The sequence below is a fragment of the Pongo pygmaeus genome, chromosome 20, assembly GCF_028885625.2.
Source record: "Pongo pygmaeus isolate AG05252 chromosome 20, NHGRI_mPonPyg2-v2.0_pri, whole genome shotgun sequence".
NCBI lineage: Eukaryota > Metazoa > Chordata > Mammalia > Primates > Hominidae > Pongo > Pongo pygmaeus.
In genome coordinates this window covers 54,786,959-54,813,909 of record NC_072393.2, presented here as the reverse complement: position 1 = coordinate 54,813,909, position 26,951 = coordinate 54,786,959, and the positions used below count along the sequence as shown (strand labels likewise).

Here is a 26,951-nt window from a genome sequence, read left to right as displayed (position 1 = left end):
GTTTTCCATATAAAAAATATGAATTTAATATATATACACACACACACACCCCATCTAGGTTTGTGTAAATATACTCTGTGATGTTCATACAACATGAAATTGCCTAATAATACATTTCTCAGAACACATCCATATTGTTAAGTGACCCATGACCATATTGTTGAATGAATGAAAGTATTTCCAGAATTTTACTTCCTGGGACAATGTCCATGAAATCATCTCCAGGACCACTGGCCCTGTGCCAAAGACACTGAAACCTTTAGTCTCTAAGCTGCTTTCCTGTTAAGCCATGGGGTTTTCTTTTCACTCTGTTTGTACAATCCATTCAATTAATATGCATTAGACGCTGTATGTGTTTCCCGGGTTGCTCTAAGAGGGTAACACACAACTGGGTCCCCTCAAAGCAAAAGAAAATCATTCTCCTTTCTTTCTTTCTTTTTTTTTTTTGAAACGGGGTCTCGCTCTGTCTCCCAGGTTGGAGTGATCTCAGCTCACTGCAGCCTCCGCCCCCTGTTCAAGCAATTCTCCCGCCTCAGCCTCCCAAGCAGCTGTGATTACAGGCATACACCATCACACCCGGCTAATTTTTGTGTTTTTAGTAGAGATGGGGTTTCGTCATGTTGGGCAGGCTGGCCTCAAACTTCTGACCTCAGGTGACCCACCTGCCTCGGCCTCCCAAAGTTTTGGGATTACAGGTGTGAGTCATCACACCCAGCCTATTCTCCCTTAGTTCTGGAGGCCCAGAGTTAATCTCTACCTTTGTCATCATGTGGCTTTCCTTTCTTGGGTGTCTAGATTAGGGGCACCACACACCCTACTCCAGTATAAGCTGGACTTAACCAGTTACACCTGCAATTATCTTACTGTAAACCACAAATAAAATTCTCAGTCTCCCAAGTAACTGAATGGACCCTCCCTCTAGACCAAGGGCATTCTAAAGTAAACCTGAAACACTAGTTCAGCCCAGGATGGGACTGGGTGGCTGGGCATGCCTCATTATACCCTCCTGCCATTGTAATTCAGGCTCAGCTGACCAGTGTTTAACATCAACACAGACCTCAAGACTGACCAGGGCCGGGCACGGTGGCTCACGCCTGTAATCCCCGCACTTTGGGAGGCCGAGGAGGGCGGATCACTTGAGGTCAGGAGTTCCAGACCAGCCTGGACAACATGGTGAAACCCCGTCTCTACTAAACATACAAAAAATTAGCCAGGCATGGTGGTGTGCTCCTGTTATCTCAGCTACTCAGGAGGCTGAGGCAGGAGAATCACTTGAACCCGGGAGGTGGAGGTTGCAGTGAACCGAGATTGTGCCACTGCACTCCAGCCTGGGTGACGGACTGACGTCCTACTTGGGGCTAGGACTTTAATATATGAACTTGGCCAAGGGAGGCTGGGTGCAGTGACTCACGCCTGTAATCCCAGCACTTTGGGAGGCTGAGGCAGGAGGATAACCTAAGGTCAGGAGTTCGAGACCAGCCTGGCCAACATGGTGAGACCCCATCTCTACTAAAAATACAAAAATTAGCAGGGAGTGGTGGCAGGCGCCTGTAGTCCAAGCTACTCAGGAAGCTGAGGCAAGAGAATCACTTGAACCCAGGAGGCGGAGGTTGCAGTGGGCTGAGATCACACCACTGCTCTCTAGCCTGGGTGACAGAGAGAGTCTCCATCTCAAAAAAATAAAACAAGGAAACTTGGCCGGGGACTTGTCACAAGTCAAACCATAAGGAACATGTGCTGTGCACTGGATACTGTCTGAGGTGCTGGGGTATGCAATCCCCTTCTTTAGGGGACTTAAGTGGGTCCTGTCCTGCTCGGCTTCCTTTTGTCCCCTTCTAGTGAGGGACAGGGCAGGCTTTTAGATGTCCGTCCACCTTCTGCTTTGGAATTTGCAAACGCAGTAAGAAGCTCAGTAAATATTTATTGATGAATTAGTGCAACTTGTTGGCAGCTTCTGCTTGGGCTTTTGTAATGTGAAAGCTGTTGGCTGGGCACAGTGGCTCATGCCTGTCATCCCAGAAGTTTGGGAGGCCGAGGTGGAAGGATCACTTGATGTCAGACCAGCCTGGCCAAAATGGCAAAACCCCATCTCTACTAAAAATACAAAAATTAGCTGGATGTGGCGGCGGGTGCCTATGATCCCACTTGGGAGGCTGAGGTGGGAGGACTGCTTGAACCCAGGAGGCGGAGGTTGCTGTGAGCTGAGATGGCGCCACTGCACTCCAGCCTGGGCGAAACAGCCATCGCACTCAGCCCTCCTCCTGCGTTTCTTTTTTTTTCTTTGAGACGGAGTCTCACTCTGTCACCAGGCTGGAGTGCAGTGGCACGATCTCAGCTCACAGCAACCTCTGCCTCCCGGGTTCAAGCGATTCTCCTGCCTCAGCCTCCCCAGTAGCTGGGATTACAGGCACCTGCCACCACGCCCAGCTAATTTTTGTATTTTTAGTAGAGACGGGGTTCACCATGTTGGCCAGGATGGTCTCGATCTCTTGACCTGGTGATCCGCCCGCCTGGGCCTCCCAAAGTGCTGGGATTACAGGCATGAGCCACTACGCCTGGCCCCTCCTGTGTTCTTTAACACCTCCCAAGCCCAAACCCTGTTACTGGCAGCAAATCCATATGGGTCTGCAGCAACCTCAATTCTTGTCTCCTAAGAAGAAAGAATTTGACTGAGGGGAATAGGCAGAAGGAAAGACCAAGGCAGCCTGGGCAATAGGCTCTCCTTTAGAGCAGGAGAGAAAGTTTATTGAAAAGCTTTAGAGCAGGGACAAAAGGAATGAAAGTACACTTGGAAGAGGGCTAAGCAGGCGACATGAAAGACAAGTGTGCAGTTTGACCTTTTGAGTTGGGATTTTATATGTTGGCACACTTCTGGGGTCTTGCGTCCCTTCTCCCCAGTTCCTCCCTTGGGGTGGGCTGTCCACTTAGGCGGTGGCCTGCCAGCATCTGGGTGGGGAGCACGTGCAGTGTGTTTACTGGAGTTGTACGCGTGCTCACTTGAGGCATTCTTCCCTTACTCACCGAATGTCCCCAGGAGGTCATGTGCCAATCAAACTCTGCTATTTTGCCTCTTAGTGCACGTGCTTGTGCCCACTCGCCGAACTCCCGGGATCTTATTGGGAAGCTGCTGATCACCAGCTTTGGGTGTTTTCTCTTCTTTCTTTTCTTTTTTTTTTTTTTTTTAGTAGAGACAGGGTTTCACCTCGTTAGCCAGGATGGTCTCGATCTCCTGAACTCGTGATCCATCAGCCTTGGCCTCCCAAAGTGCTGGGATTACAGGCATGAGCCACCGTGCCCGGCCTAATTTTGGTATTTTTAGTAGAGACAGGGTTTTGTCACGTTGGCCAGGCTGGTCTTTAACTCCTGACCTAAGGTGAGCTGCCCACCTCGGCCCCCCAAGTGCTGGGATTACAGGCGTGAGCCACCACGCCTGGCCAGCTTTGGGTGTTTTCTATCTACTGGGAGACCACCATTCCTTGGCACCAGCTGCAAGCAATTTATTTATTTATTTATTTATTTGATTTGATTGAGACAGGGTCTTGCTCTGTTGCCCAGGCTGCAGTGCAGTGGTGTGATCATGGCTCACTGCAGCCTCAACCTCCCAGGCTCAGGTGATCCTCCCACCTCAGCCTCCTGAGTATCTGGGACCATGGGTGTGTGCCACTAGGCACAGCTAATTTTTGTAGAGATGAGGTTTCAATATGTTGCTCAGGCTGGTCTCGAACTCCTGGATCAAGGGATCCCCCTCCAACTCAGCTCTCAAAGTGTTGGGATTACAGGCGTGAGCCACTGCACCCGGCCCTTCCCTCACATTCTTTCGTGATAAGGCCCACTAACTCCGAAGCCAAAATTCCTAGTTGCCTAGAAAATCGAGTTCCCCTATCCTTCAGGGCAGGGATGGCTTCTCTCCAGGACGTGAGTGCAAAATATCTGGGCCCTGTGCTACCAGTGCTGCTAGGAAGGAGAGGGCAAAACTGCATTTCCATCGTAAAGCAATGCCAATGTTCCTGGCGTGCTGCATACATGTGAGCAGCCGACGCCTCCCACACGGTCATAAGGCACTGGCTCTAAGCGAATTTGCTCAGCTCCCACCAGCTGCTACTGGTGTTTATTTCTGTGGTTTGTGCATTTTGTGGTTAACATACTAAGGCACAGAGGTTGAGTCAGTTGTCCAAACTCACTCAGCTATGAAGTAGATAAGCCTGGATCCAAACTGCGTGAGGGACCTTGAGTCCATGCCCCGCACACCCCACTCACTGCCCCTCGGGTCAGAGGATGAGGGCCAGGCACAGGCAGGGCTGGCTAGAGGCCGTTCTGTCCAGCCTGTCCAAGGTCAGCTGCAAGGCCCACCCACTCTGGCAGGAAGGCCGCTTGCGGCCTAAAGACCACGTCGAAAGGGGAGTTGGGCAGGGTGAAGTTGGCCAGGTAGACGGTGTCCCCGCCCGCGAGGTACGCGGCCCAGACCCCGAAGGTGCCCACGGTGATGATGGTGTGGTTGCACTGTGTGAGCAGCGCAAAGTCTTTGGCAGGTGAGCCCTGGAGGCCATTGCCAGCGAACACCACGTCCCCAAGAGAGCTGTTGATGCTCTGCCGGCACCAGGCCATGTCATCGCTGGTGACCACAAAGACCGGGAGGCGGCAGCGGGCCCGGAACCAGTCCAGGGCCCGCTGCAGGTAGCCCCGGTCGGCCAGCACCCCCTTCCATACGCGCGGCATGACACGGACATAGTCCCCCCGACGCACATGGACCCCCACGAAGGTTTCCTGCCCTGCCCACTTGGCCTGCAGGCCCCGCAGGAACTTCTGGGCCTCCTCGCGCACGTGGTCGTGCAGGGTGAACTCCTGGAGGATCTCGTGGCGGAGGTGGTGGTAGAAGGTCCAGGAGCAGGGGTAGCCCGTGAGGCGGACATAGCGCCCCGGGATGTGGCGGTACTCCTCCTCCATCCAGTCGTTCAGGTGATAGTTCTGCCAGGGGATCCTGCTGGCCGTGGCACTGTGCAGCACCGGCAGGGTGATTCTGAAGATGGGGGCCAGGGTGCTGTGCATCTGGGCCGGGATGAAGGCGGGCCGCCCGTTCATCTTGGCCAGGGCGTACAGCGTGGCGTACTCACCCATCTGGTTCCCCAGGCGGCCCTTGGAGTTGATAGTGAACAGGCCCTCCCGGGGGAGGTGTCTGGGGGCCAGGACCACACGGGCTGAGTATGCCCAGGGCGCAGGCACCAGAGCCAGGCGCTGGTGGCAGTGAAAGATGGTGGACACCACAAAAATGGCAAAGATGAAGTAGAAGGTGGAGAAGGAAGGGCGGGTGGCCCAGAATCCCTTGACGGCTGCGGGGAGGAGAGAGGACATGGTCAGGAGGGAGGGCTGGGGGGACAGGAGTCTTTTCACCCGCCCCCTGCCAAAGTCATTCATTCACTTACTCAATCCATCCAAACCTCTGTCCTGAGCACCACAGTGCATGGGGGAGGCCTCAGAGCACAGACCCTGGGGTCTTTCCACCTGAGGCTGAGTTCCTGTTGGAAGTCCCAGCCTTACCAGCACCTTGTGACTTCAGTCAAGTTACTGCACCTCGCTGAGCGCAGCGGCTTGTGCCTGTAATCCTGGCACTTTGGGAGGCTGAGATGGGAGGATCACTTGAGCCCAAGTTCAAGACCAGCTTGGGCAAAAAATGTGAGACCCTATCTTTACAAAAAAAAAAAAAAGTTTTTAAAAAATTAGTCAAGCATGGTGGCATGCACCTGTGGTCCCAGTTACTTGGGAAGCTGAGGTGGGAGTATTGCTTGAGCCCAGGAGATTGAGCCTGCAGTCAACTGTGATTGTGCCCCCGCACTCCAGCCTGGGCAACAGAGCAAGACCCTGTCTCAAAAACAACAAGAAGTTACTGAGTCTCTCTGAGTCTGTTTCCTCACTTGTTAAATGGAGATGAGTACATGGAACCATTCGAAAGTGCCAATATTCAACCCGATTTTACCTACACTCATGGCCATTTCTTTTCTTTTCTTTTTTTTTTTTTGGTGATGGAGTCTTGCTTTGTCACCCAGGCTGAAGTGCAGTGGCACGATCTTGGCTCACTGCAACCTCCGCCTCCCGGGTTCAAGAGATTCTCCTGCCTCAGCCTCCCAAGTAGTTGGGATTACATGCATGCACCGCCACCCCTGGCTAATTTTTGTATTTTTAGTAGAGACGGGGTTTCACCATGGTGGCCAGGCTGGTCTCGAACTCTTGACCTCGTGATCCACCCGCCTTGGCCTCCCAAAGTGGTGGGATTAGAGGCATGAGCCACCATGCCTGGCCTACTCACGGCCATTTCTATGGTTCTACCTCACAGAACTACCTCATGGGGTTGCTTGAAGATTAAATGTGATGATTTTGTAAAGCAGTGCCTCGCACACAGGAAATGCCCTGTATTTGTTGGAAAATCAATACCTGCAGTAGCCGGGCACGGTGGCTCACACCTGTAATCCCAGCACTTTGGGAGGCCGAGGTGGGCAGATCACCTGAGGTCAGGAGCTCGAGACCAGCCTGGCCAACATGGTGAAACCCCGTCTCCACTAAAAATACAAAAATTAGCCGGGCATGGTGGCGGGTGCCTGTAATCCCAGCTACTCATGAGGCTGAGGCAGGAGAATCGCTTGAACCCAGGAGGTGGAGGTTGCAGTGATCCGAGATTGCGCCACTGCACTCCAGCCTGGGTGACAGAGCAAGACTGTCTCAAAAAAATTAAAAATAACATAAATAAAATCAATACTTGCAGACTATTTATTACATGCCAGCCACGGTGCTCAGGGCCAGGAAGCCAGCAGAGGACAAAACAGATAAGAATCTTTGGTGCCCGTGCAGAGGGAAAGAGCACAGGTGGGCCCAAGTTCATGGACAGGCTCTGCCTTCTGCAGGCTGGTGACCTGGAGGTGTTATTTAACTCCTCCTCTCCTCCTCCAAGAAATGGGGCTGCCACACCCCTGCACTGATAAGTGCTAAGCGTTTCCTGATACTATTAGTGGGTGTGGTGGGTTCAAGCCAACCACAGACTCCTGGACTCCCTTTCCCTTGGATCTGGGCGGGCCCATGACTGCCTTGACCAGTTTAATATAGTGCAAGTGAAATTGTGTCCGTTTCTGGCCCAGGACTTAAAGTACTAACAGCTTTCATGTCTTGCCTTGAGAATGTTCTCTCTGCACTATCATGTCAAGCTGGAGAATTCAGCTTTTGTTTTTTAAGACAGGTGCTCACTCTGTCACCTAGGATGGAGTGCCAGTGGTCTGATCACAGCTGGGCTCAAGGGATCCTTCCACCTCAGCCTCCTCAGTAGCTGGGACCACAGGCATGTGCCACCATGCCCAGCTAATTCTTACATTTTTTGTTGAGATGGGGTCTCACTATGTTTCCCAGGCTGGTCTTGAACTCCTGGGCTCAAGCAATCCTCCTGCCTTGGCCTCCTAAAGTGCTGGGATAATAGGCATGGGCCAATTTTAGCTTTTATATGTAGGGCTATGATTATTAATTCTTTTTCTTTTCTTTCTTTTTTTTTTTGTGATGGAGTTTTTGCTCTGTTGCCCTTGCTGGAGTACAATGGCGCAATCTTGGCTCACTGCAACCTCTGCCTCCTGGGTTCAAGCGATTCTCCTGCATCAGCCTCCCAAGTAGGTGGGACTACAGGCACCCGCCACCACGCCCAGCTAATTTTTGTATTTTTAGTAGAGACAAAGTTTCACCATGTTGGCCAGGTTGGTCTGGAACACTTGACCTCAGGTGATCCACCCACCTCAGCCTCCCAAAGTGCTGAGATTACAGGCGTAAGCCACCACGTCCAGCCAGCTCTTTTTTTGGCAACCACTTTGAGATATAATTAATATACCATTCACCCACTTAGTGTGCGATTTAATGGCTTTTAGTATATTTACAGAGCTGTGAAACCAGCACAATCAATTTTGAATATTTGCATAACCCCCCCCCAAAAAAACCCCCCACCCTTTAACCATCTCCCCACAATCTTCCCTGTTCCTTGTCCTCCCACCAACTAATCTCTTTTCTGTCTTTATGGATTTGCCTATTCTCGATTTTTCATGTGACTGTAATCACACACTCCATGGCCTTCTGAGTCTGGCTTCCTCACTCAGCACCGTGTTTTCGAGGTCCATCCACACTGTAGCACGTGTCACGGCCTCACACCTTTCTTTTCTTTTTCTTTTTTTGAGACAGTGTCTCACTCTGTCGCTCAGGCTGGAGTGCAATGGCGCGATCTCGGCTCACTGCAACTTCCACCTCCTGGGTTCAAGTGATTCTCCTGCGTCAGCCTCCCGAGTAGCTGGGACTACAGGTACACCCACCATACCCAGATAATTGCCTCACTCCTTTCAATACTGAAAATCCCATTGTCCAGGTAGACCACAATTTATTCACTCATCAGGTGATAGGCACTGGAGTTGTTTCCAGTTTTCGGCTGTTGCGAATAGTGCTGCCACGAACCTGTGTGCTGGGTCACAGGGTGAACTCTACGTTGAATCGTTTTGGGAGCTGCCAGGTGGCTGCCCCAGTTTCCGTTTCCACTAGCAGTACGGGAAGGCCCCATTTCCCAGCCTCGCTCGCCGTTGTGTTTGGTTGTGGTGGGTGTGCAGGGCCATCTCACTGTGGAGCCCACACCTATTCACCTCCAGGTCCAGCCCTGACCACTGGGCCTGACTGGGCTCCAGGGACCTCGGTCCTGGTCCTCGCCATGGGATAGATGGTCCCTTCTCTGGGGGCCGCTCTTTCCGAGTCTCCTCCAGCTCTCCCCAGGCCTCCCAGAAGGTCCTCTGCTCCCAGCCTCTACCATGTCCTGATCGGCTTTCTCTTCTCCCCGTGTCCACTCCTCTGACCAATGTCCTATGGTTTCGCTGTGGCCACTGCAATGGCTACAACTCAGCAGTCATCGCTTCACCCTCCCTCCTACCCCACTCCTGCTGAAGCCCTGCTTGGCATGGGCTCACCCCTAAAACTTCTGGCTTCTGCCTCACCCCTCCCGGCTCCCCATCTCTCCCTCCACATGTCCTCTTAAACATCGGGGGCCTACAGGCCTCTTCAGCTCTCATCCTCCTCTATTCCAGGGCTCCTCGCTTGGTTCATCGGACCCTTCTGAGAAGCCTGAACACTCTGGGGCCCTCCTTGAAAGTCTCGCGTGGGTCCCCAGCAAGGCCAGCTGGCCTAAGGCCTAACAGAAATGCCTCTGGCGCTGCTTTAGTTTCCAAAAAGTGAATTAAATCTGCCCAAGCCTTTTTTCACTGAGCTGGTGAAAACTGTGTCCCAAACATGATCTTACCATCCACTCAACTCAGGGTCCTGCCCCACAGAGAAGGAGCTGAGCTCTGAGCCCAGCTGGAGCCCCTGGGCAGGTCCCAAGGCTAGGGCTGGGGTCGGTAGGGGTGCAGGGCAGGGACAGGAGCCAGGGCCACTGGCCAAGGGAAACCAGCTCAGGACAAGGGTGCCCCCATGGGGTCCACCTTCATTTTGTGTGACTCGTGCAGTTGTGTTGAGACAGGCCCCACGCTTGCTTTAATGATCTGGCGTTGCCATCTTAAAATCCTTCATAAATTCTAAACAAGGGGTCCTGTGTCTGCATTTTGCCCCAGGTCCTGCAGATCAAGCAGTGGGTACCGCGGCTGCTCTGGCTTTTCCTGGAGTCTCAGGTGCTCCCTCTTGTGGCTGTTCTCAGCCTAGACAACCAGAAAGCACCAGCCAAGGCCGAGGCTGCAAGGGTGCTGGCGGGCCAGGCCCATCTCGGGGCTGGCTGTCCTGGTCCGCGATTCCTTGTCACCCATTTTCCTCAGGGGGAACGGCAAACGCCAACCTGGACTGAACTCATCTGAGGACAACCCTGGCTTGGAGGAGGGTCATGTGGCTATTTGCAGACTTTACTTCTCTTACTGTGAACACCCATGTGCTTTGCTGCCTAAAACATAATATGTTTGACAATGTGATGCGGCCCAGACCTACCATGGGTGCCATGTCACATATGGACTACGCATCCGACAACAGGGCCAGGAAGCAGAAGGTTCTGGAACACGACTTTCCCAGAGAGCTCAGATAAGAACCTGTGGGCATGTCAGCTCATTTAGTCCTCACGACCCCCTCCGCCCACCATGAGGAAGATCCATTCTTTCTTCCTCATTTAACAGATAAGGAAACTAAGGCACAGAGAGGTTAAGAAGCTTGTTCTCAGTCACACAGCCAGGACAGAGGTGGATTTGAACCCAGGCAGTATGGCTGGGGTTACCATCCTGGCCTTTTTGAATATGTCTGGGGAGGGCAGGCCCTACCCAGCCACACAATGCCCAGTAACTCCTGCGGGTGACCTGCCCTGCCTCGTGGGGCCTCCATTATGTCTGGGTCACCAAGGCAGGGGTTAGAGGTCTGTGCAAGCCCAGCACTGAGGGTCTCTCTGGGTTGAACCCACCTCAGAGCTGTGCTTTGGCCAGGCCCGGCCTTCTGTAGAAGCTGTGAGGGTGAAGGTCTCCAGCCCTTAAAGAACTCTCCCTGACAAAAAAACAGTCTCCTTCCCAGCTTGGGGCACTATGTGCTTGGCTGTGGCAGCTCTGTCTGTTCTTCCCTGTTTGCCCCCAGGCACCCGCAGGGGGGCCGATCAACTCAGGCAGCTCAGGCTGCAAGAAACAAAAGCTTCCCTCCAGGAGCCGGAGCTTAAGAGACTTTGCCCAGGTGGGGAGGAGGACGCAGCGAGACCTAAGCCTTCTTCCTCAGTTTTCTGTGGCAGCAAGCTGGGTTCTGTGCTGGCCGTGGCCTCAGCACAAATGCCCCTCCGCATCACCCTACTTACATCTGCAACCCCTGGGCCCCCGTGGCCGCTTCCCCACTTGCTTTGCTCCAAGGCACTTGGCACCTTCCAACAATCTAGAGCACAGAAGGACCGGCGCTGCTGGGGTCTCCCCCTCCCCTCTCTGGACACGGAGCCTGATGGGGCAGGGGTCTGTGTTCCCAGCGCACACCCCCAGCAAAGTCCCATACAGGGAGAGCTCAGGCAGGGTCAGTGGAGGGACCTGCGCCTGAATCCTGAAGTTCCACTCTGACTCGCACAGCCCGGGCCCCCAGCTCCGACATGTCCCCCTCTGATAGGGGGGCGTCTCAGCCCCATTCCATCCTCCTGCAGCTGATGCCCCTCCCAGCTTTTGGAGTGACTCCCTTCTTTCAAATCCGATGTCCCCGTCCTGCTCCTGCCAAATCTGGCCCCCTCCAACGTGGTACCTAAGGGTCCAGAGTTGAGGGTCGCCTTGGCCGTGCCCTCGCACCCCCTGGGGCAGGCCTGGGGCAGTGGGTCCCAAGCCTGTCAGGATTGGGCCCACACTACACCACGATAAACGCTGGGGCCACCCAGGGCAGCAGGTGCCGCGCCCCAACTCCATGAGGCCCTTGCTTTTCTCAGCGGGAAGTGACAGAAAAGATTATTTTTCTAGTCAACCCATTCGGAGATGGAATAGAACAGACAGCAACATTTGCATGAAAATGTCACGATGAAAGCACTGAGGCTTCGCAGGACACCGGCACTAGGGAGGTGCTTTTGAGCTTGGTCCCCCGCACCCCGGGGGTCCCCGCCTTCTCCCTCTGCCACAGGAGAAACACTGGGGCCAGGTGTTCTCGGCTCCTTTGTCGCCTTCCCCACCATCTTACAAAGCTACTGAGGCCTTTCGAATTCCAGGGGCTGGTCTGAACCTTCCAAGAGCACAGATTTTTACGACTTGAAAATGACTGACCTTAAGGCTCGGTGAACCCCCAGCTGACAGAAGGTTCCAGAGGTGAGGAGGAGGGGCTGGCTTGGGGTCACGCAGCCAGAGGGGGGCTGAGCAAAGTTTCCAACAGCGATTGTCTCCCAAAGGTCAGCCCCTGCCCAATCGCGATCGCGGCCACCACAAGGCGGGGCTGAGCCAGTGGGCAGGGGTGGAGTGGGATGGAGCGGGACCCCCGACTGACAGCCTCCCGTCCTACCTGCGGTGAGCCTCCTAGGCCAGGCTGCTGGGGGCTGTCCTGCTGCTGGACCGCCGGGGGCAACGGCACTCACGTCCCACACCGTTGCGGGTGGCCTGGCTGGCAGGGGTCCCTGTGGGGATAGCATGGCTGTGGTTGGTGAGGGATTGGGGTGGGAGGGGGGTGGCGGTGTTAGATTCTGCGGGCTCTGCTCTGAGCCCCCGCCCAGCCCAGAAACCCCACTAGCCTAGGGCCTGAGAACAGCCACGCCACTCCCTCCTGAGAGCCCACCGCGCCACAGCTTGGAGGAAGAGCCTGCGGGGAACTGGCTGCAGGACGCTCTCTTCTTGAGTGCAGGTTTGGCCAATGTCAGGGCCTCAGGGCTCGGGTTGGGGGGTGCATGCCAAGAGCCAGTGAAAGGAAGCCTGGGTCCCAGATGGACCCCAGGCCGCCCAGGCAGGCCTCCTATGAGTCTGCTGGGAGCACGGCTGGACTCTTTCTTAAAGAGGGGTATGGGCTCTCTGTGGGCCACGACTGGTTTCTGGATCCCCCAGGAACACTAGGGAACTCACAGCCTGGTTCCTCAAGGTGCTAAGGGCCAGAGGGTGCCACCCCCTGAACTATCCAGCAAGAGAAAAAGGGGACATGGGGGGCTGGTCCTTAACAGGATGCTGCTGAGGGCCAGGCAGGCAGCTGCCACCCGAGTGGATGTAAAATGGCGCCAGGCTCCTTGGGAGGGCGGAGGGCGAGGCCTGTCATCTGGGCCAGGGGAGGCAGCGTCTGCATGTGGCCAACAGCAGTGGGGACGTGGGCTGTGAGGCCAGGCTGGGGCAGGTGTGGCCCACCCCAACCCCCAGGGTGCCCCAGAGATGCCCAGCCCAGGGGCATGCCTGGGCGCAGATTCAGAGCCAAGGGCCTGGAAAGGCTCCGAGGCCCCCAGTCCACAGTGAGCTCCTCACCAGAGGCTGCTGGCCCTGGAAGGGGAAAGTGGGGGCATTTCAGAGTCCAGTCCTTCCCGGCTCCTGCCATTCTTAGAGTCTGGGCTTCTGCCCCCACGGGCTCCCTGGCATCTGGCACCCCACCCTGTCCCAGCTCCTGCCTTCCTGCCTCTCTCCTCCTCATTACCCACCACCCCCAACATCTGTTCCTCCATCTGCTCTGGGGAACTCTGGTTGGGTGGAGAATGTGGGGACTCTGGTCTCCGGGCCCTGAGGCCCAGGATAGAGGGCAGGGTTGAGGTGAGCAGAAAGTCCCAGAACGCTAACTTCTGGTCCCCACACCCTGACTTCTGAAGGGAACCCAGGTGTCTGCTTCCCCTGACCCCATGGGGATCCCACTGTCCCGCTCCCAAGCCCCAGAGCCACCCAGGTTCCAGCTCCCAGCATCCCTTTCCTCAGCTCAGCTCTCTGGGCTTTGCACTCGGGTGGGAAAGGGTTAAGGGTGGGGCACTGGGGGTGGGTGGGTGGGTGGCAGGGAGGCTGGGTTGTTTGATGATAATCCCTTTCCGTGCCCAGGGTGTGGAGAACAAGGTTAGGGCCCCATGTGGGAAAGGCCATGGCTCTGATCCCTACAGGCCTGGGCCTCGGTCTCTCACTTCTGATCCCCCGCCAGGCACCCCTAGCCTGTCCCCTTCCCTCCTCTCCCCAGGGCCTGCCGAGCTGGGTGTCTCTGAGCCCACCTGCCCACCTATCCCAGCCCCCAGGCAGTCCGAGCCTCAGTCTCCCGGCTCCCTGTGGCCTCTGGGTGCCTGGCCTCTGTCTCAGCCTCTCGGCCTCCTGTCTGTTCCTCTGTCTTTGCAGCAACTTCTCTGTGCCGAGCCCCTCCCCTAGGCTGACTGTCCTCTCTCTGCCTCTGTCCTGTCCTCTATTTCTTTGCGACTGAGTCTTCATCTGTCCCTAAGCCCCCTCTCCTGCCCAGCCCTGCTTGTCTCTGTGTCCCTCTCTAGGTTTCCACGTCTGCTGGCCTTGGCCAGCCCCTCTGCTCCAGCCGCTCACCGCTCCCCAGGGCCCCCTGCCCCTCGACACTGACGGATAACTCTGGGGTGTTAAGCTACGGATTAGTTCAGGCAAAATTCTCGATTTTGTCTGCGTTCTTTCCCCTTTGGGTTATGTAAACAGTAATTCTCCCCAGATGGAACTATTTTCCTCGCTTCCATGCAGCCGGGGAGGGGCCTGGACGGGTTGGGGGTGGAATGCTCCAGTTCCACAGGACACCTCCAGGAGGGGTAGAGGCTGCGGCTGAGGTCCCCAGCCCAGCCACCTCTCTTCCCTCCAGGTGCTGGCTCTGCTGTGACCATGCCTGTGACCTTTGCCCTCCTGCTCCTCCTGGGCCAGGCCACTGCGGACCCATGCTACGATCCACAGGGCCGCCCCCAATTCTGCCTCCCGCCAGTGACACAGCTGGCTGCCGTGGCGGCCTCCTGCCCTCAGGCCTGTACCCTGTCCCCAGGAAACCACCTTGGCGCCGGGGAAACCTGCAATGGCAGCCTGACCTTGGCCCTGGGTGGCCCCTTCCTCCTGACATCTGTCAGCTTGCGCTTCTGCACCCCAGGACCCCCAGCCCTCATCCTGTCTGCTGCCTGGGCCTCAGGGGGTCCCTGGAGGCTGCTGTGGCACAGACCCGCCTGGCCTGGGGCCTTGGGGGGCCCTGAAAGGGTGACCTTCCACTCCACACCAGGTCCTAAGGCCACTGTGGCGGCCAGCCACCTCCGTGTGGAGTTCGGGGGCCAGGCCGGGCTAGCGGCAGCTGGGCTGAGAGGCCGCTGCCAGTGTCATGGCCACGCTGCCCGCTGTGCCGCCCGTGCCCGGCCCCCCCGCTGCCACTGCCGCCACCATACCACTGGCCCAGGGTGCGAGAGTTGCCGCCCATCCCATCGAGATTGGCCCTGGCGGCCTGCCACGCCCCGGCACCCCCACCCTTGCCTGCGTGAGTCCTGCGCCCCTCACTCTGCCTGCTTTTGCCTGCCTGCCACTGGGTCCTTTGTCCCTACAGGAGCAGGATGTTCCCTTCCCTCCCTGGAACTGGGTGCTCCTTGCCTCTCACCCCAGTCTCAGACTCGGTCCCCTCTGTACCTCCTCCCTGCAGCCAGTCCTGTATCTCAGCCACACATGGGCCTGTCTGCTCATGAGGGGCTCACCCTCTCCCCAACACTCATCAGCCTGTGATGATGGTGATGATGATGATGATGGTGGTGATGGTGGTAATGGTGATGATGATGGTGATGACAGTGGTGGTGATAATGGTGACGATTGTGGTGGTGGTGATAATGGTGATTGTGGCGGTGATGGTGACGATGGTGGTGGTGATGATGGTGATGATGATGGTGATGATGGTGATGATGATGATGGTGATGATGGTGATGATGGTGGTGGTAATGTGATGATGGTGATGGTAGTGGTGATGATGATGATGATGGTGATGGTAGTGGTGATGATGATGATGATGGTGATGGTAGTGGTGATGATGATGATGATGGTGGTGGTGGTGATGATGATGATGGTGATGGTAATGTGGTGATGATGATGGTGGTGGTGATGATGGTGATGGTGGTGGTGATGGGATGATGGTGATGATGGTAATGACGGTGGTGGTGGTGACGTGATGATGATGATGGTGATGGTAGTGGCGATGACAATGGTGGTGGTGATGGTGATGATGATGGTGATGACGGTGGTGGTGATGTGATGATGATGGTGATAGTGGTGATGGTGATGGTGATGGTGATGGTAATGGTGGTGGTGACAGTGGTGGTGATGATGACAGTGGTGATGGTGGCGGTGATGGTGACGATGGTGGTGATGGTGGTGGTGGTGGTGATGGTGGTGATGATGATGATGATGATGGTGGTGGTAATGTGATGATGGTGATGGTAGTGGTGATGATGATGGTGGTGATGATGATGGTGGTGGTGATGGTGACGATGGTGGTGATGGTGGTGATGATGGTGATGGTGGTGATGATGATGATGGTGGTGATGATGATGATGATGGTGATGGTAGTGGTGATGATGATGATGGTGGTGGTGGTGGTGGTGATGGTGGTGATGATGATGATGATGGTGGTGGTAATGTGATGATGGTGATGGTAGTGGTGATGATGATGGTGGTGATGATGATGGTGGTGGTGATGATGGTGATGGTGGTGGTGATGGGATGATGGTGATGATGGTAATGACGGTGGTGGTGGTGATGTGATGATGATGATGGTGGTGATGATGATGATGTAATAACAGTTTCCGAGCACCCATCCCAGGGCCTGGCTGGATGCAGGTACTTGGGTAATATTTATTGAACAGTTGTAGGGGAACAGGACAGCTGGATGGCACCTGACTCCTCAAACCAACCACAGGGGGAAAGTATTCGGTCACTAAACACATATTTATCAATCACCTACTGTGTGCCAGGCAGGGATTGTCAACAGGCCCATTTTACAGATGAGAAGACTCAGGGCTAGAGTTCAGAAGTCCCCTGCACAAGGACACACAGTGGCTGCGTGTGGCAGGGCCAGGATCTGAGCTCAGGAAGCCAAGTTCTGGGGTCTCAGCCTGTCCCTGCCAAACTCCTGCTGGGTACTGTCACACCAGGTGGCAGACAAGAGGCAGACAAGGAGCACGGCCTTGGTGGCCTGGCAGCCAGACTATCTGAGCTTGAATCCTAGCTCCTCTGCTTACCCGCTGTGAGACCTGGGCAAGTGACCTAACCTTTTGGCGCCTCAGTTTCCTCCACCATAGAGTGGGGATAGTAACAGCACATCCTTTACAGGCTATAGTGAAAATTAAATGCATTAATACACATAAAGCCTTTAAATAAAGCCCAATGTGGTACCTGGCACAAAGGAACGGCTTCCTGAGCACCTGCCAAAGTCGCCACTCCCCAGCTGAGGAAAGTGAGGCTCAAAGAGAGGTCACTTGCCCTAAGTCTCATTGCCAGCAAGGGATTGAACCCAGAGAGCCCTGAGTTCCTAGATGCCGTGACAATCCACTGCTCCATCCAGCTGGACAGGGGCCCCCCAGGAATGTCCCATGTGATGCCCTCTTTCCCACAGGTGCTTCCATACCAGGCCTTCCCTACCTCCCTCCAACAGTCCCTCCTCAGAGACAGCCAGTGTCAGCTCCTTCTGGCCCTGACCCCCTCCCTCCTCCAGCCTGAGACACTTGGTAGAGGGTCTGAGGTCCTGGGAGGTAACTCTACCAACAGACACAGACACATACACACATGTGCAAGTGTACCCTGGCCTTCCCTCTCCACCTCCCATGCTCTTTGCCTCCCAGCCCTCTATTTCTTTTCTTTTTTTTTTTTTGAGATGGAGTCTTGCTCTGTCACCCAGGCTGTAGTGCAGTGGCGCCATCTTGGCTCACTGTAACCTCCGCCTCTGGGGTTCAAGCCATTCTCCTGCCTCAGCCTCACGAGTAGCTGGGATTACAGGTGTGCGCCACCACGCCCGGCTAATTTTATATTTCTAGTAGAGATGAGGTTTCGCCATGTTGGCCAGGCTGGTCTCGAACTCCTGACCTCAGGTGATCCGCCAGCCTCAGCCTCCCAAAATGCTGGGATTACAGGCGTGAGCCACCACGCCCGGCCTCTGCCCCTCTATTTCTTCATACATGAAGATCACATGGGCTAACTTACAGACCACCCCCATTCTTTGGCCAAATCTTTTACCTAAGCAGGGGAGTGAGGGGTGAGACTCACCTGGCCTGAGGATGAGGCAGCCTTCATCCTGGGCCTGGACAGGGCCTGGGCGCTGGGGAGGCTGTCCTCCTGAGGGTCACCACATCCCCCCAGACTGAGCAGGGCAGTGCCCTCCAAACCCGGGTAAGAGACTGACAATGCTGCGGTGGAGAAAGGTCAGGGTGACCAGGTGAGACTAATGCCTGCGGCAGAACTATGGGCTTCACAGACATCCTGGTCTGCATCTCCCCTCCGTCATCTGAGTTTTCCACAGGGGAAGTGAGGTAAAACGATTACCCTTGGGTCAGAAAGAATCCAAAGCCTGACTCAACTCACTGATCATCTGAATAGCTTTGCCACTTTGAATGTCCACAAAAACCCTGGGAGAGAGGGATCTGGATTCTCTCTAGACAGGGAGAAAACAGAGGCTGGGAGAGGGGGAGTTCTTTTTCCAAGAACATGCAGCCGTCTGAGCTCCCTGATTATCCCACGACTCTTCTGGGCTCTCAGGGACCTGCCAGTCCAGGGCTCTCAGACCTCTTAGAGTCAAAACACCCTGCAGTTCAAGTCTCTTCAAAGAGTGTCCATGAGCCTGGGAGACATAATGAGTCCCCGTCTTTACAAAAAAAAATTTTAAAGTAGCCTGGTGTGGTGGTGCACGCCTGTGGACCCAGCTACCGAGGAGGCTGAGGTGTGAAGATCCCTTGAGCCCAGGAGTTAGAGGCTGCGGTGAGTTATGATTGTGCTACTGCACTCCAGCCTGGGCGAGAGTGAGACCCTGTCTCAAAAAAAAAAAAAAAAAAAAAAAAAAAAAAGAGTGGTCTGTGAACCCCCTGTATCAGCATCTCACTCTGCAGTGCTTGCTGGAAATACAGATCCCTGGGCCCATCAGAAAGCCTAGGGAGGAGTCCTGCAATCTGGCTTTTGTTGTTGTTTTGGGTTTTTGCTTCTTTTTTAAAGACAAGGTCTCACTCTGTTGCCCAGGCTGGAATGCAGTGGTACAATCATAACTCACTGCAGCCTCCAACTCCCAGGCTCAAGTGATCCTCCCACCTCGGCCTCTAGAGTAGCTGGGACTTACAGGTGTGGGCCACTATGCCCTGTTAATGCATTTTTAATAAAAACAACAACAAAACATTTCCCTGGTAATTCTGATGGGTAGTAAGGTTTGAGAGCCACCTTAAAAAACCTGACAAACGCTCCCAGGATAATGCACATGCTAAATAATCCTCACGTGAGCTGTGTATTACTGGAGTGAGCTAAGAGCTCAGACTGTCAAGCTAGAAGACCTGTGTTTAAGTCCTGCCTCCAACTACCCGCTAGCTGTACCTCTCTGTGCCTCAGCTTTCTCCCTCTGTAAAATGGGGATGATAATAGTGCCAGCCTCACAGAGCCCTTGTGGAGATGAAATACATCAAACACTTAGCTCAGGGCGCCCTGCACGTACGAATGCTAGACATCCAAGTACTTGCTCTCCGCCAGGCCTCGGCTATGCACTTTTTATCCACTTTATCTCATTTAAGCCTCAAGAAGTAAACATTATAAATGCCATTTCACAGCCAATCAAACTACAGAAGGGAGAAATCACCTGTCCAGGGAATAGAGTCAGAGAGACACACAAGGCTAAAAGGGTCTGATTCCACAGGCCATAGCCCACTCTTTTTGTTTTTTGTTTTTTCTGAGATGGAGTCTTGCTCTGTCGCCAGGTTGGAGTGCAGTGGCGCGATCTCGGCTCACTGCAACCTCCACCTCCTGGGTTCAAGCAATTCTCCTGCCTCAGCCTCCCGAGTATCTGGGATTACAGGCGCGTGCCACCACGCCCAGCTAATTTTTGTATTTTTGGTAGAGACAGGGTTTCACCACGCTGGCCAGGCTGGTTTTAAACTCCTAACCTCAGGTGATCTGCCCACCTTTGCCTCCCAAAGTGCTAGGATTACAGGCATGAGCCATCGCGCCCGGATGCAGCCTACTCTTTAGAGGCCCAGTTTCACAGATGTTCAGGAGGTTCATGAGTCCCCTCGGCCTTACCAGCTCCAGTCCAATGTACCTTTTTTTTTTTTTTTGAGATGGAGTCTTGCTCCATTGCCCAGGCTGGAGTGCAGTGGTGCGATCTTGGCTCACTGCAACCTCCACCTCCCGAGTTCAGGAGATTCTCCTGCCTCAGCCTCCCGAGTAGCTGGGACTACAGGCACAAGCCACCACGGCCAGCTAATTTTTTTATTTTTAATAGATGGGTTTTCGCCATTTTGGCCATGTGGGTCTCGAACTCCTGACCTCAGGTGATCCACCTACCTTGGCCTCCCAAAGTGCTGGGATTACAGGCATGAGCCCGGCCTACCCATTTAAAAGATGAGAGACCATCCTGGCTAACACGGTGAAACCCCATCTCTACTAAAAACACACACAAAAAAATTAGCTGGGTGTGGTGGCACGCGCCTGTAGTTCCAGCTACTTGGGAGGCTGAGGCAGGAGAATCGCTTGAACCTGGGAAGTGGAGGTTGCAGTGAGCTGAGGTCGCGCCACTGCACTCCAGCCTGGGTGACAGAGCGAGTCTCCGTCTCAAAAAAAAAAAAAAGATACTAATAGAGATGTCCTGGGACCCAGGCATTCTCTTCTACCTTGGACACTCACGGCTTCCCTTCATGAGGGCAGCACCATGGGAAGAAAGCTGAGGACTGGCGAGCAGCACACTCGGCCCTGATGTGCCCCCACCCCATTTTGCTCCTAGCCTGCTCCTGCAACCAGCACGCCCGACGCTGCCGGTTCAACTCTGAGCTGTTCAGACTGTCGGGCGGCCGGAGTGGGGGTGTTTGTGAGCGGTGCCGCCACCACACAGCCGGGCGGCACTGCCACTACTGCCAACCTGGGTTCTGGAGGGACCCTAGCCAGCCTATCTCCAGCCGCAGGGCCTGCAGGGGTGAGTGTGGCCTGCAGACAGGCCTGGGGGGAACAGAGGCGGGGCTGGGCTCCTGGGGCTGAGGGAGGAGGGGCTGGGGGCCTGGATTCCTGGATCTGAGGGAGGAGGGGCTGGGGTCCTGGACTCCTGGGGCTGAAGGAAGAGGGGCTAGGGGCTAGGACTCCTGGGACTGAGGGAGCAGGGGCTGGGGGCCTGGACTCCTGGGACTGAGGGAGCAGGGGCTGGGGGCCTGGACTCTGGGTCTGAGGGAGGAAGGGCTGGGGGCCTGGACTCCTGGGTCTGAGGGAGGAGGGGCTGGCATCCTGGACTTCTAGGTTTGAGGGAGGAGGGGCTGCGGTCCTGGACTTCTGGGCCTGAGGGAGGCGAGGCTGGGGGCCTGGACTCCTGGATCTGAGGGAGGAGGGGCTGGGGGCCTGGACTCTGGGCCTGAGGGAGGAGGGGCTGGGGGCCTGGACTCCTGGGTCTGAGGGAAGAGGGGCTGGGGGCCTGGACTCCCCAGGCTGAGGGAGGAGGGGCTGGGGGCCTGGACTCTGGGCCTGAGGGAGCAGGGGCTGGGGGCCTGGACTCCTGGGTCTGAGGGAAGAGGGGCTGGGGGCCTGGACTCCCCAGGCTGAGGGAGGAGGCACTGTGGAATTGGGAGGGGCATCTGGGGCCCCGATACCCCATGCCCCCAGCTCCTCTGCTCATGTAGCCTGCCAGTGCCACCCTATTGGGGCAACAGGAGGAACCTGCAACCAGACCAGTGGGCAGTGCACCTGCAAGTTAGGGGTCACAGGCCTGACCTGCAACCGCTGTGGCCCTGGCTACCAGCAGAGCCGCTCCCCCAGGATGCCCTGCCAGCGTGAGTCTTGAGGGGCCAGGCGACAAGCCTGAGTAGAGCGGGAAGGAGACATCCCAGGTCTCCAGTGAGCAGGTGCAGTGAGGGCTGGGGCCTTGGGAATTGGGAGCCCAAGGCTGGAGGCTGGACTCTGGGCCCTTGGATAAGCAGGGACTAAAATTCTGGACTCTTGAGGAAAAGAAGGCTTGGGGCCTGGACGCCTGCGTCCCGGGAGAGGAAGGCAAGGGATGCTTGCACTCTTGAGTCCTAAAGGAATAAACACTTAAGAGTTTGGGTGCCTGGATTCCCGGGGCAGGGGCGAGGGGATCCTGGGGGAAATGACTAAGAGGTTAATTTCTCCTTTGGTCTCACAGGAATTCCAGAGGCAACAACCACCCTTGCCACTACTCCTGGTGCTTATAGCTCTGGTAAGACAGTCTGGCATGGAGGTCCCTGAGTGGCAAGTGGGACTGGGGATGGGCTGACTGGGTCCCCAGATGGGGATACATGGGTCACCCATTGAGCCCAGTCCCAAAGGCTTGGGTGCCCCAGCTGGCCATCAAGATAGAATAGAGGGATGGGCAGGGGTAGAAGGCTGTGGTCTAGGCCCCAGAAGCCCACTGCAGACAGCCTGACCCTCCCCAGACCCTCAATGTCAAAACTACTGCAATATGTCGGACACCAGGGTACACATGAGCCTTCGGAGGTACTGCCAGCAGGACCATGGTGAGTGCTGGGGAGACAGACAGCTGAAGGCTACACAACTGGTTCTGATAACTGCTTCTAAGCCACCCCCTTTCTGGCCTTCCACTTTCTCATCTTAAATGGGAAGGAGTGTTGGATTCCAAAGCCCCTTCCTGAACTAGAAATTGATGGGGCAGAAGACAAATGGGGAGGGGGAGTGGGGAGGGGGCATTCACTACCTTCCTGTGTCTCCTCTTTCCCCATGTTCTTGGGCTTGCAGAGTTTCATCATCTCCTTCAGCCTGACATCTCTGAGGGATGGAAGAGATAGGGGAACTGGTTGAGTGGAATGAACTCTTGCCCTGTCCTCCCTATCTCAGAGACCCTTTCTGCTTCCCTTCATGGTCCCAGATATTTGAGCCTTAGCCCTACTCCCCATAAAGACTTGTCCCACGGTTCCCTAATCCCCAGCCCACACCTGCTCCATGACCTTGGGGTCTATGACCTCAGGCTATTCAGCTCTCTTAAGACACTCAGGAGTTCGGCCCAGCCAACAAATCTAGACCAACCCCAGCTATTTCTCTCAATTTATAGGACAGCAGACTTCTCCCTCAGGATCCTCATCTGGTCACTAGTGTTCTAGGCCTTCAAAGGTGGAAAGCTTTTCCCCACCTTCCGCAGGGATCTCCTGCCCCGCAGACCCAGCTGGCTAGTCAGAGTCCCACCCAACCTCTCAGAAAGTGCATTTTTCTGGCTGGGCGCAGTGGCTCATGCCAATAATCCCAGCACTTTGTGGGGGCCGAGGTGGGCAGATCACTTGAGGTCAGGAGTTCGAGACCAGCCTGGCCAACATGGTGAAACTCCATCTCTACTAAAAATACAAAAATTAGCCAGGTGTGGTGGCAGGATCCTGTAAACCCAGCTACTCAGGAAGCTGAGGCACCAGAATCACTTCAACCTGGGAGGCAGAGGCTGCAGTGAGTTGAGATCACACCACTGCACTCCAGACTGGGCAACAGAGTAAGATTCCATCTCAAAAAAAAAAAAAAATTATGTTTTTCTGAATCACTATCAGTATGACCTCAGCCCTCACATTCCAGGGACCAATCTCTTCCTTCTTCTGGTCCTCCAAATTTATCCCAGAGCCCCTCCCCTGGCAATGTGACCCCTCCTTCCCAAGAATTCCACCATTGATACCTTCTGACTCCACTGTATTAGAGACCCTGGACCTGCCTCTTCTGCCCTGTCCCCAGCCCCACCTACTGTAGTTTAACTCCTTATCTCAAAGATGTTTCCTCCAGCGGGCTCTACCACTCACGATTTAGGGTCAAACTCTCAAAAGTTCAAGGTTTCTCTCCCCACTGCGATACCAGAAGCCCACCCACCGGTCTCGGGCTCCTGCCCACTGTGACTGACCCCACGGGACCCAGAGGTACCCTGGAAGCTCCCCACGACCCGGGCTGACATCTCCCCTCCCCACAGTTCTCCGCGCGCAGGTGCTAGCGTCCGACGCGGCGGGCCCAGCATGGCAGCGGCTGGCCGTGCGCGTGCTGACCGTTTACAAGCAGCGGGCGCAGCCCGTGCGACGCGGCGACCAGGACGCCTGGGTGCCCCGCGCCGACCTGGCCTGCGGCTGCCTGCGCCTGCAGCCAGGTACCGACTACCTGCTGCTGGGCAGCGCAGTGGGCGACCCCGACCCCACGCGCCTCATCCTCGACCGCCACGGCCTCGCGCTGCCATGGAGGCCGCGCTGGGCCCGGCCCCTGAGGCGGCTGCAGCAGGAGGAGCGCGCCGGAGGCTGCCGCGGCGTGCGGGCATCCACACCCAGCCCCAGGCCGGAGCACTAGTTGTGAGATGGGGCTGCCTCGAACGCCAACAAAATAATTTGGGAGCGACTAGGAGCTGAGCCTTCTACCTCGATGGTGCGCCGTAGAGAGCCAATCAGACGTCGCAGAGCCCCGACGACACTATGCATGCGCCCACGCCGCGCAGGCGTGCGGAACTTTTAGCAAAAGGCGGCAAGACGGACATCTGGTTCCAACAGTTCCTCCTTTGCCCTGTGGCTCATTCCCCGCCAGTGATCTATTTCCCCCAATAAAGTCTCAAATCTTGGGGAATTTTTGTCTACAGACCCCTGATCGATGCTGGCACAGTCTCTAGAGGGAAGCGAACAAGGCCTTGAATCAATACACGGAACTGAAGTTAGGACCACAGCACCACAGGACCCTGACAAAGTGGCCAATCCAATGAGAGCGCTCTTATGACGTCATTGGATGCTAGTCAGACTGGTGTTGCCAGATGATAGGCCAAAGGCCAATGGGCGGGGCTTGGTTGGAAAAGGCGGGAAATCCCACATAGGGAGGGACAGCAGTTCCAGATTTCTAGAAAATTCCAGACGTAGGAACTTTTGGTTTCTGATGGGCCTCAGGATAGGCTCTGAGAAAGGAATTAAGATACTTTGGGTGACTCATTTTTGAAAGAATAGCCAATCGGAAGCCACAGAGTGGTATGACATAACTTGGTGCTAAGCGGAATTGTATTCCCACTCAACAATTGGCCTGCACGCCAGAGGGGAGGGGCTCAAAAGGCAGGAAGCGGTAAGTACCACGGAATGGAAGGTTGCCACAGCCTGGGACCTAACTTGCCACCCTGACCTCTGCACCTGCACCCACGGCAAACAAAATAATCTCAAATTTGGGTGATCTTTTTAGGATAGTCACTGAGGGGGTACTCAGGGAGTCTTAGAGGAAGGGATGTGATTTAAGGTCCATTTGTTTGTTTCTTCCTCTTTTTTAAAAAAATTATTGTATTTATAGGTATATTTACTTACTTATTTTTTTGAGATGGAGTTTTGCTCTTGTTGCCCAGGCTGGAGTACAATGGCACGATCTCAGCTCACTGCAACCTCCACCTCCCCGGTTCAAGCAATTCTCCTGCCTCAGCCTCCCAAATAGCTGGGACTACAGGTGAGCGCCACCACGCCTGGCTAATTTTGTATTTTTAGTAGAGATGGGGTTTCACCACGTTGCCCAGGCTGGTCTCGAACCCCTGACCTCAGGTGATCCGCCCACCTAGACCTCCCAAAGTGCTGGGATTACAGGCATAAGCCACTGTGCCCAGCCAAATATTTTTATTTTATTTTATTTTAATTATTTAGTTTTTTGAGACTGGGTCTCACTCTGTTGCCCAAGCTGGAGTGCAGTGGCTCTATGGTAGGTAGCTCACTGCAACCTTGACCTACTGGGCTCAAGCAATCCTCCCACCTCAGCCTCCCAAGTAGCCAGGACCACAGGCACAGGCCACCATGCCTGGCTAATTTTGTTGTTGGTAGAGACGAGGTCTCTCTATGTTGCCCAGGCTGGTCTCGAACTCCTGGGCTCAAGTGATCCTTCCACCTTGGCCTGCCAAAGTGCTGGGTTTATAGGCATGAGCCACCGCGCTGGCCTAAGGTCCATTTGGACCTGGAACAAAGTGGCCAATACAATAAGCACACTCCTATGATGTAACTGGGTGCTAGTCAGATTTGTGTTGCCTAATAATTTCCTTCCCTGAGAGAAAGCTGGGGCTCTCAGCCAATGGGGAGTCAGGATATGCCATGATGTCACAGGATACCAGGCAGGGAGAAAGGTGCCTTCTAGCAAACGTTCTGGGTTTGCTCTTGGTTAGATGGAAAAAGGCAAGAAATTGCCTCCAGGGAGACCATTTGACCCCCATGCCACCAATAAAATGTTACATGATCTGGGAGAACCTGCCCTTAGCCTCCCGATGAACCCAGGGTGGGGGCATCTCTGAAGTAGGAGTCTTTTATGAGATTTTCTTTTCTTTTCTTTTTTAGTAGAGATGGGGTCTCACTATGATGCCCAGGCTGGTCTCGACACCCGAGCTCAAGCAATCCTCCTGCCTCAGCCTCCCAAAGTGTTGGGATTACAGGCGTGAGCAACCGTGACCAGTCTTAAGGGATTTTCCTTCCTTCCTTCCTTTCTCTCTGAGATGGAGTCTCACTGTGTCACCCAGGCTGGAGTGCAGTGGAGCGATCTTGGCTCACAGCAACCTCCGCCTCCCAGGTTCAAGCGATTCTCCTGCCTCAGTCTCCTGAGTAGCTGGGATCACAGGCACGCACCACCACGCCCAGCTGATTTTTGTATTTTTAGTAGAGACGGGTTTCCCCATGTTGGCCAGGCTGGTCTCGAACTCCTGACCTCAGGTGATCCACCCACCTCAGCCTCCCAAAGTGCTGGGATTACAGGCATAAGCCACCGCGCCCAGCCAAGGGATTTTCTAAGAAGTGTCCTCTGTTCCAGAAAAAGTATATTCCTTATCTTTGTTATTTTCATCCTCTCTCGAAGCCAATTCAGTTGGGCATTCACTGCCCCCATACTCCACCTTCATATCCAATCCATGAGCAAATCCTGTCCACATCTACAAAATATCTCCCATAATTCAACCATTTTTACCACTCTATTGCTACCACCTTTGTCCAAGCCACCATCACTGCTCGTCCGGATTATTACAATAGTCCCCACACTGCTCTCATCACTACCCCCTGAAAGTCTTCACATGGAAGCCAGGATGATCACTTTAAATCATGTCAGGACAGACATGGTGGCTCATGCTGGTAACCCCAGCACTTTGGGAGGCTGAGGTGGGAATCACTTGAAGCCAGGAGTTCAAGACCAGCAAACTTGGTAACATAGCAAAACCCAATCTCTACAAAAAAAAAAAAAAAAAAAAAAAAAGCTGGGCATGGTGGTGCACACCTATAGTCCCAGCTACTTGAGAGGCTGAGGCAGAGGATTGCTCAAGTCCAGGAGTTGGAGGCTGCAGTGAGCTATGATCGCAGCACTGCACTCCAGCCTGGGCAACAGAGTGAGACCCCATCGCTAAAAATAAACTCTTTTTTTCCTTCTGCATTTTTT

The 26,951-nt window shown here is 54.9% G+C and overlaps 2 protein-coding genes across 8 annotated transcripts; one reads left to right on the top strand and one right to left on the bottom strand.

The window, feature by feature from the left end:
- Positions 1 to 2,800: 2,800 nt before the first annotated feature.
- LOC129019787 (galactoside 2-alpha-L-fucosyltransferase SEC1) lies at positions 2,801 to 25,463 on the bottom strand. 7 transcript variants are annotated; one of them, XM_054463070.1, is made up of 6 exons: positions 24,866 to 25,463; positions 23,951 to 24,191; positions 22,276 to 22,346; positions 17,640 to 17,779; positions 11,971 to 12,082; positions 2,801 to 5,327 (listed from the first exon to the last, which is right to left on the bottom strand). In XM_054463070.1, the coding sequence occupies exons 3-6, from the start codon at positions 22,325 to 22,327 to the stop codon at positions 4,303 to 4,305; spliced, it is 1,329 nt and encodes a 442-aa protein (XP_054319045.1). In that variant the 5' UTR covers positions 22,328 to 22,346; positions 23,951 to 24,191; positions 24,866 to 25,463; the 3' UTR covers positions 2,801 to 4,302. The 7 variants fall into 7 exon arrangements, with proteins under 7 accessions (XP_054319045.1, XP_054319046.1, XP_054319047.1 ...); XM_054463071.1 differs by lacking the exon at positions 24,866 to 25,463 and having other exon boundaries at positions 23,452 to 23,973; XM_054463072.1 differs by lacking the exons at positions 23,951 to 24,191; positions 24,866 to 25,463 and adding an exon at positions 23,472 to 23,530.
- On the top strand, positions 11,681 to 23,973 carry NTN5 (netrin 5). Its single transcript, XM_054463069.2, has 8 exons — positions 11,681 to 11,780; positions 12,196 to 12,306; positions 14,224 to 14,874; positions 20,347 to 20,535; positions 21,227 to 21,376; positions 21,727 to 21,780; positions 21,998 to 22,078; positions 23,518 to 23,973. The coding sequence occupies exons 3-8, from the start codon at positions 14,244 to 14,246 to the stop codon at positions 23,880 to 23,882; spliced, it is 1,470 nt and encodes a 489-aa protein (XP_054319044.1). The 5' UTR covers positions 11,681 to 11,780; positions 12,196 to 12,306; positions 14,224 to 14,243; the 3' UTR covers positions 23,883 to 23,973.
- Positions 25,464 to 26,951: the final 1,488 nt, after the last annotated feature.

Bases quoted from the DNA above. Each gene is read 5' to 3' on its own strand.
- NTN5 (XM_054463069.2), top strand. From the start codon at position 14,244: ATGCCTGTGACCTTTGCCCTCCTGCTCCTCCTGGGCCAGGCCACTGCG. The intron at 14,875-20,346 runs GTGAGTCCTGCG...TTTTGCTCCTAG, and splicing joins GCACCCCCACCCTTGCCTGC to CCTGCTCCTGCAACCAGCAC. The intron at 22,079-23,517 runs GTGAGTGCTGGG...CCCTCCCCACAG, and splicing joins GTACTGCCAGCAGGACCATG to TTCTCCGCGCGCAGGTGCTA.
- LOC129019787 (XM_054463070.1), bottom strand. From the start codon at position 22,327: ATGATGAAACTCTGCAAGCCCAAGAACATGGGGAAAGAGGAGACACAG. The intron at 12,083-17,639 runs GTGAGTCTCACC...CTATCCCCACAG, and splicing joins CTGCCTCATCCTCAGGCCAG to GGACCCCTGCCAGCCAGGCC. The intron at 5,328-11,970 runs GTAGGACGGGAG...TCCTCCCCGCAG, and splicing joins GCCTAGGAGGCTCACCGCAG to CCGTCAAGGGATTCTGGGCC.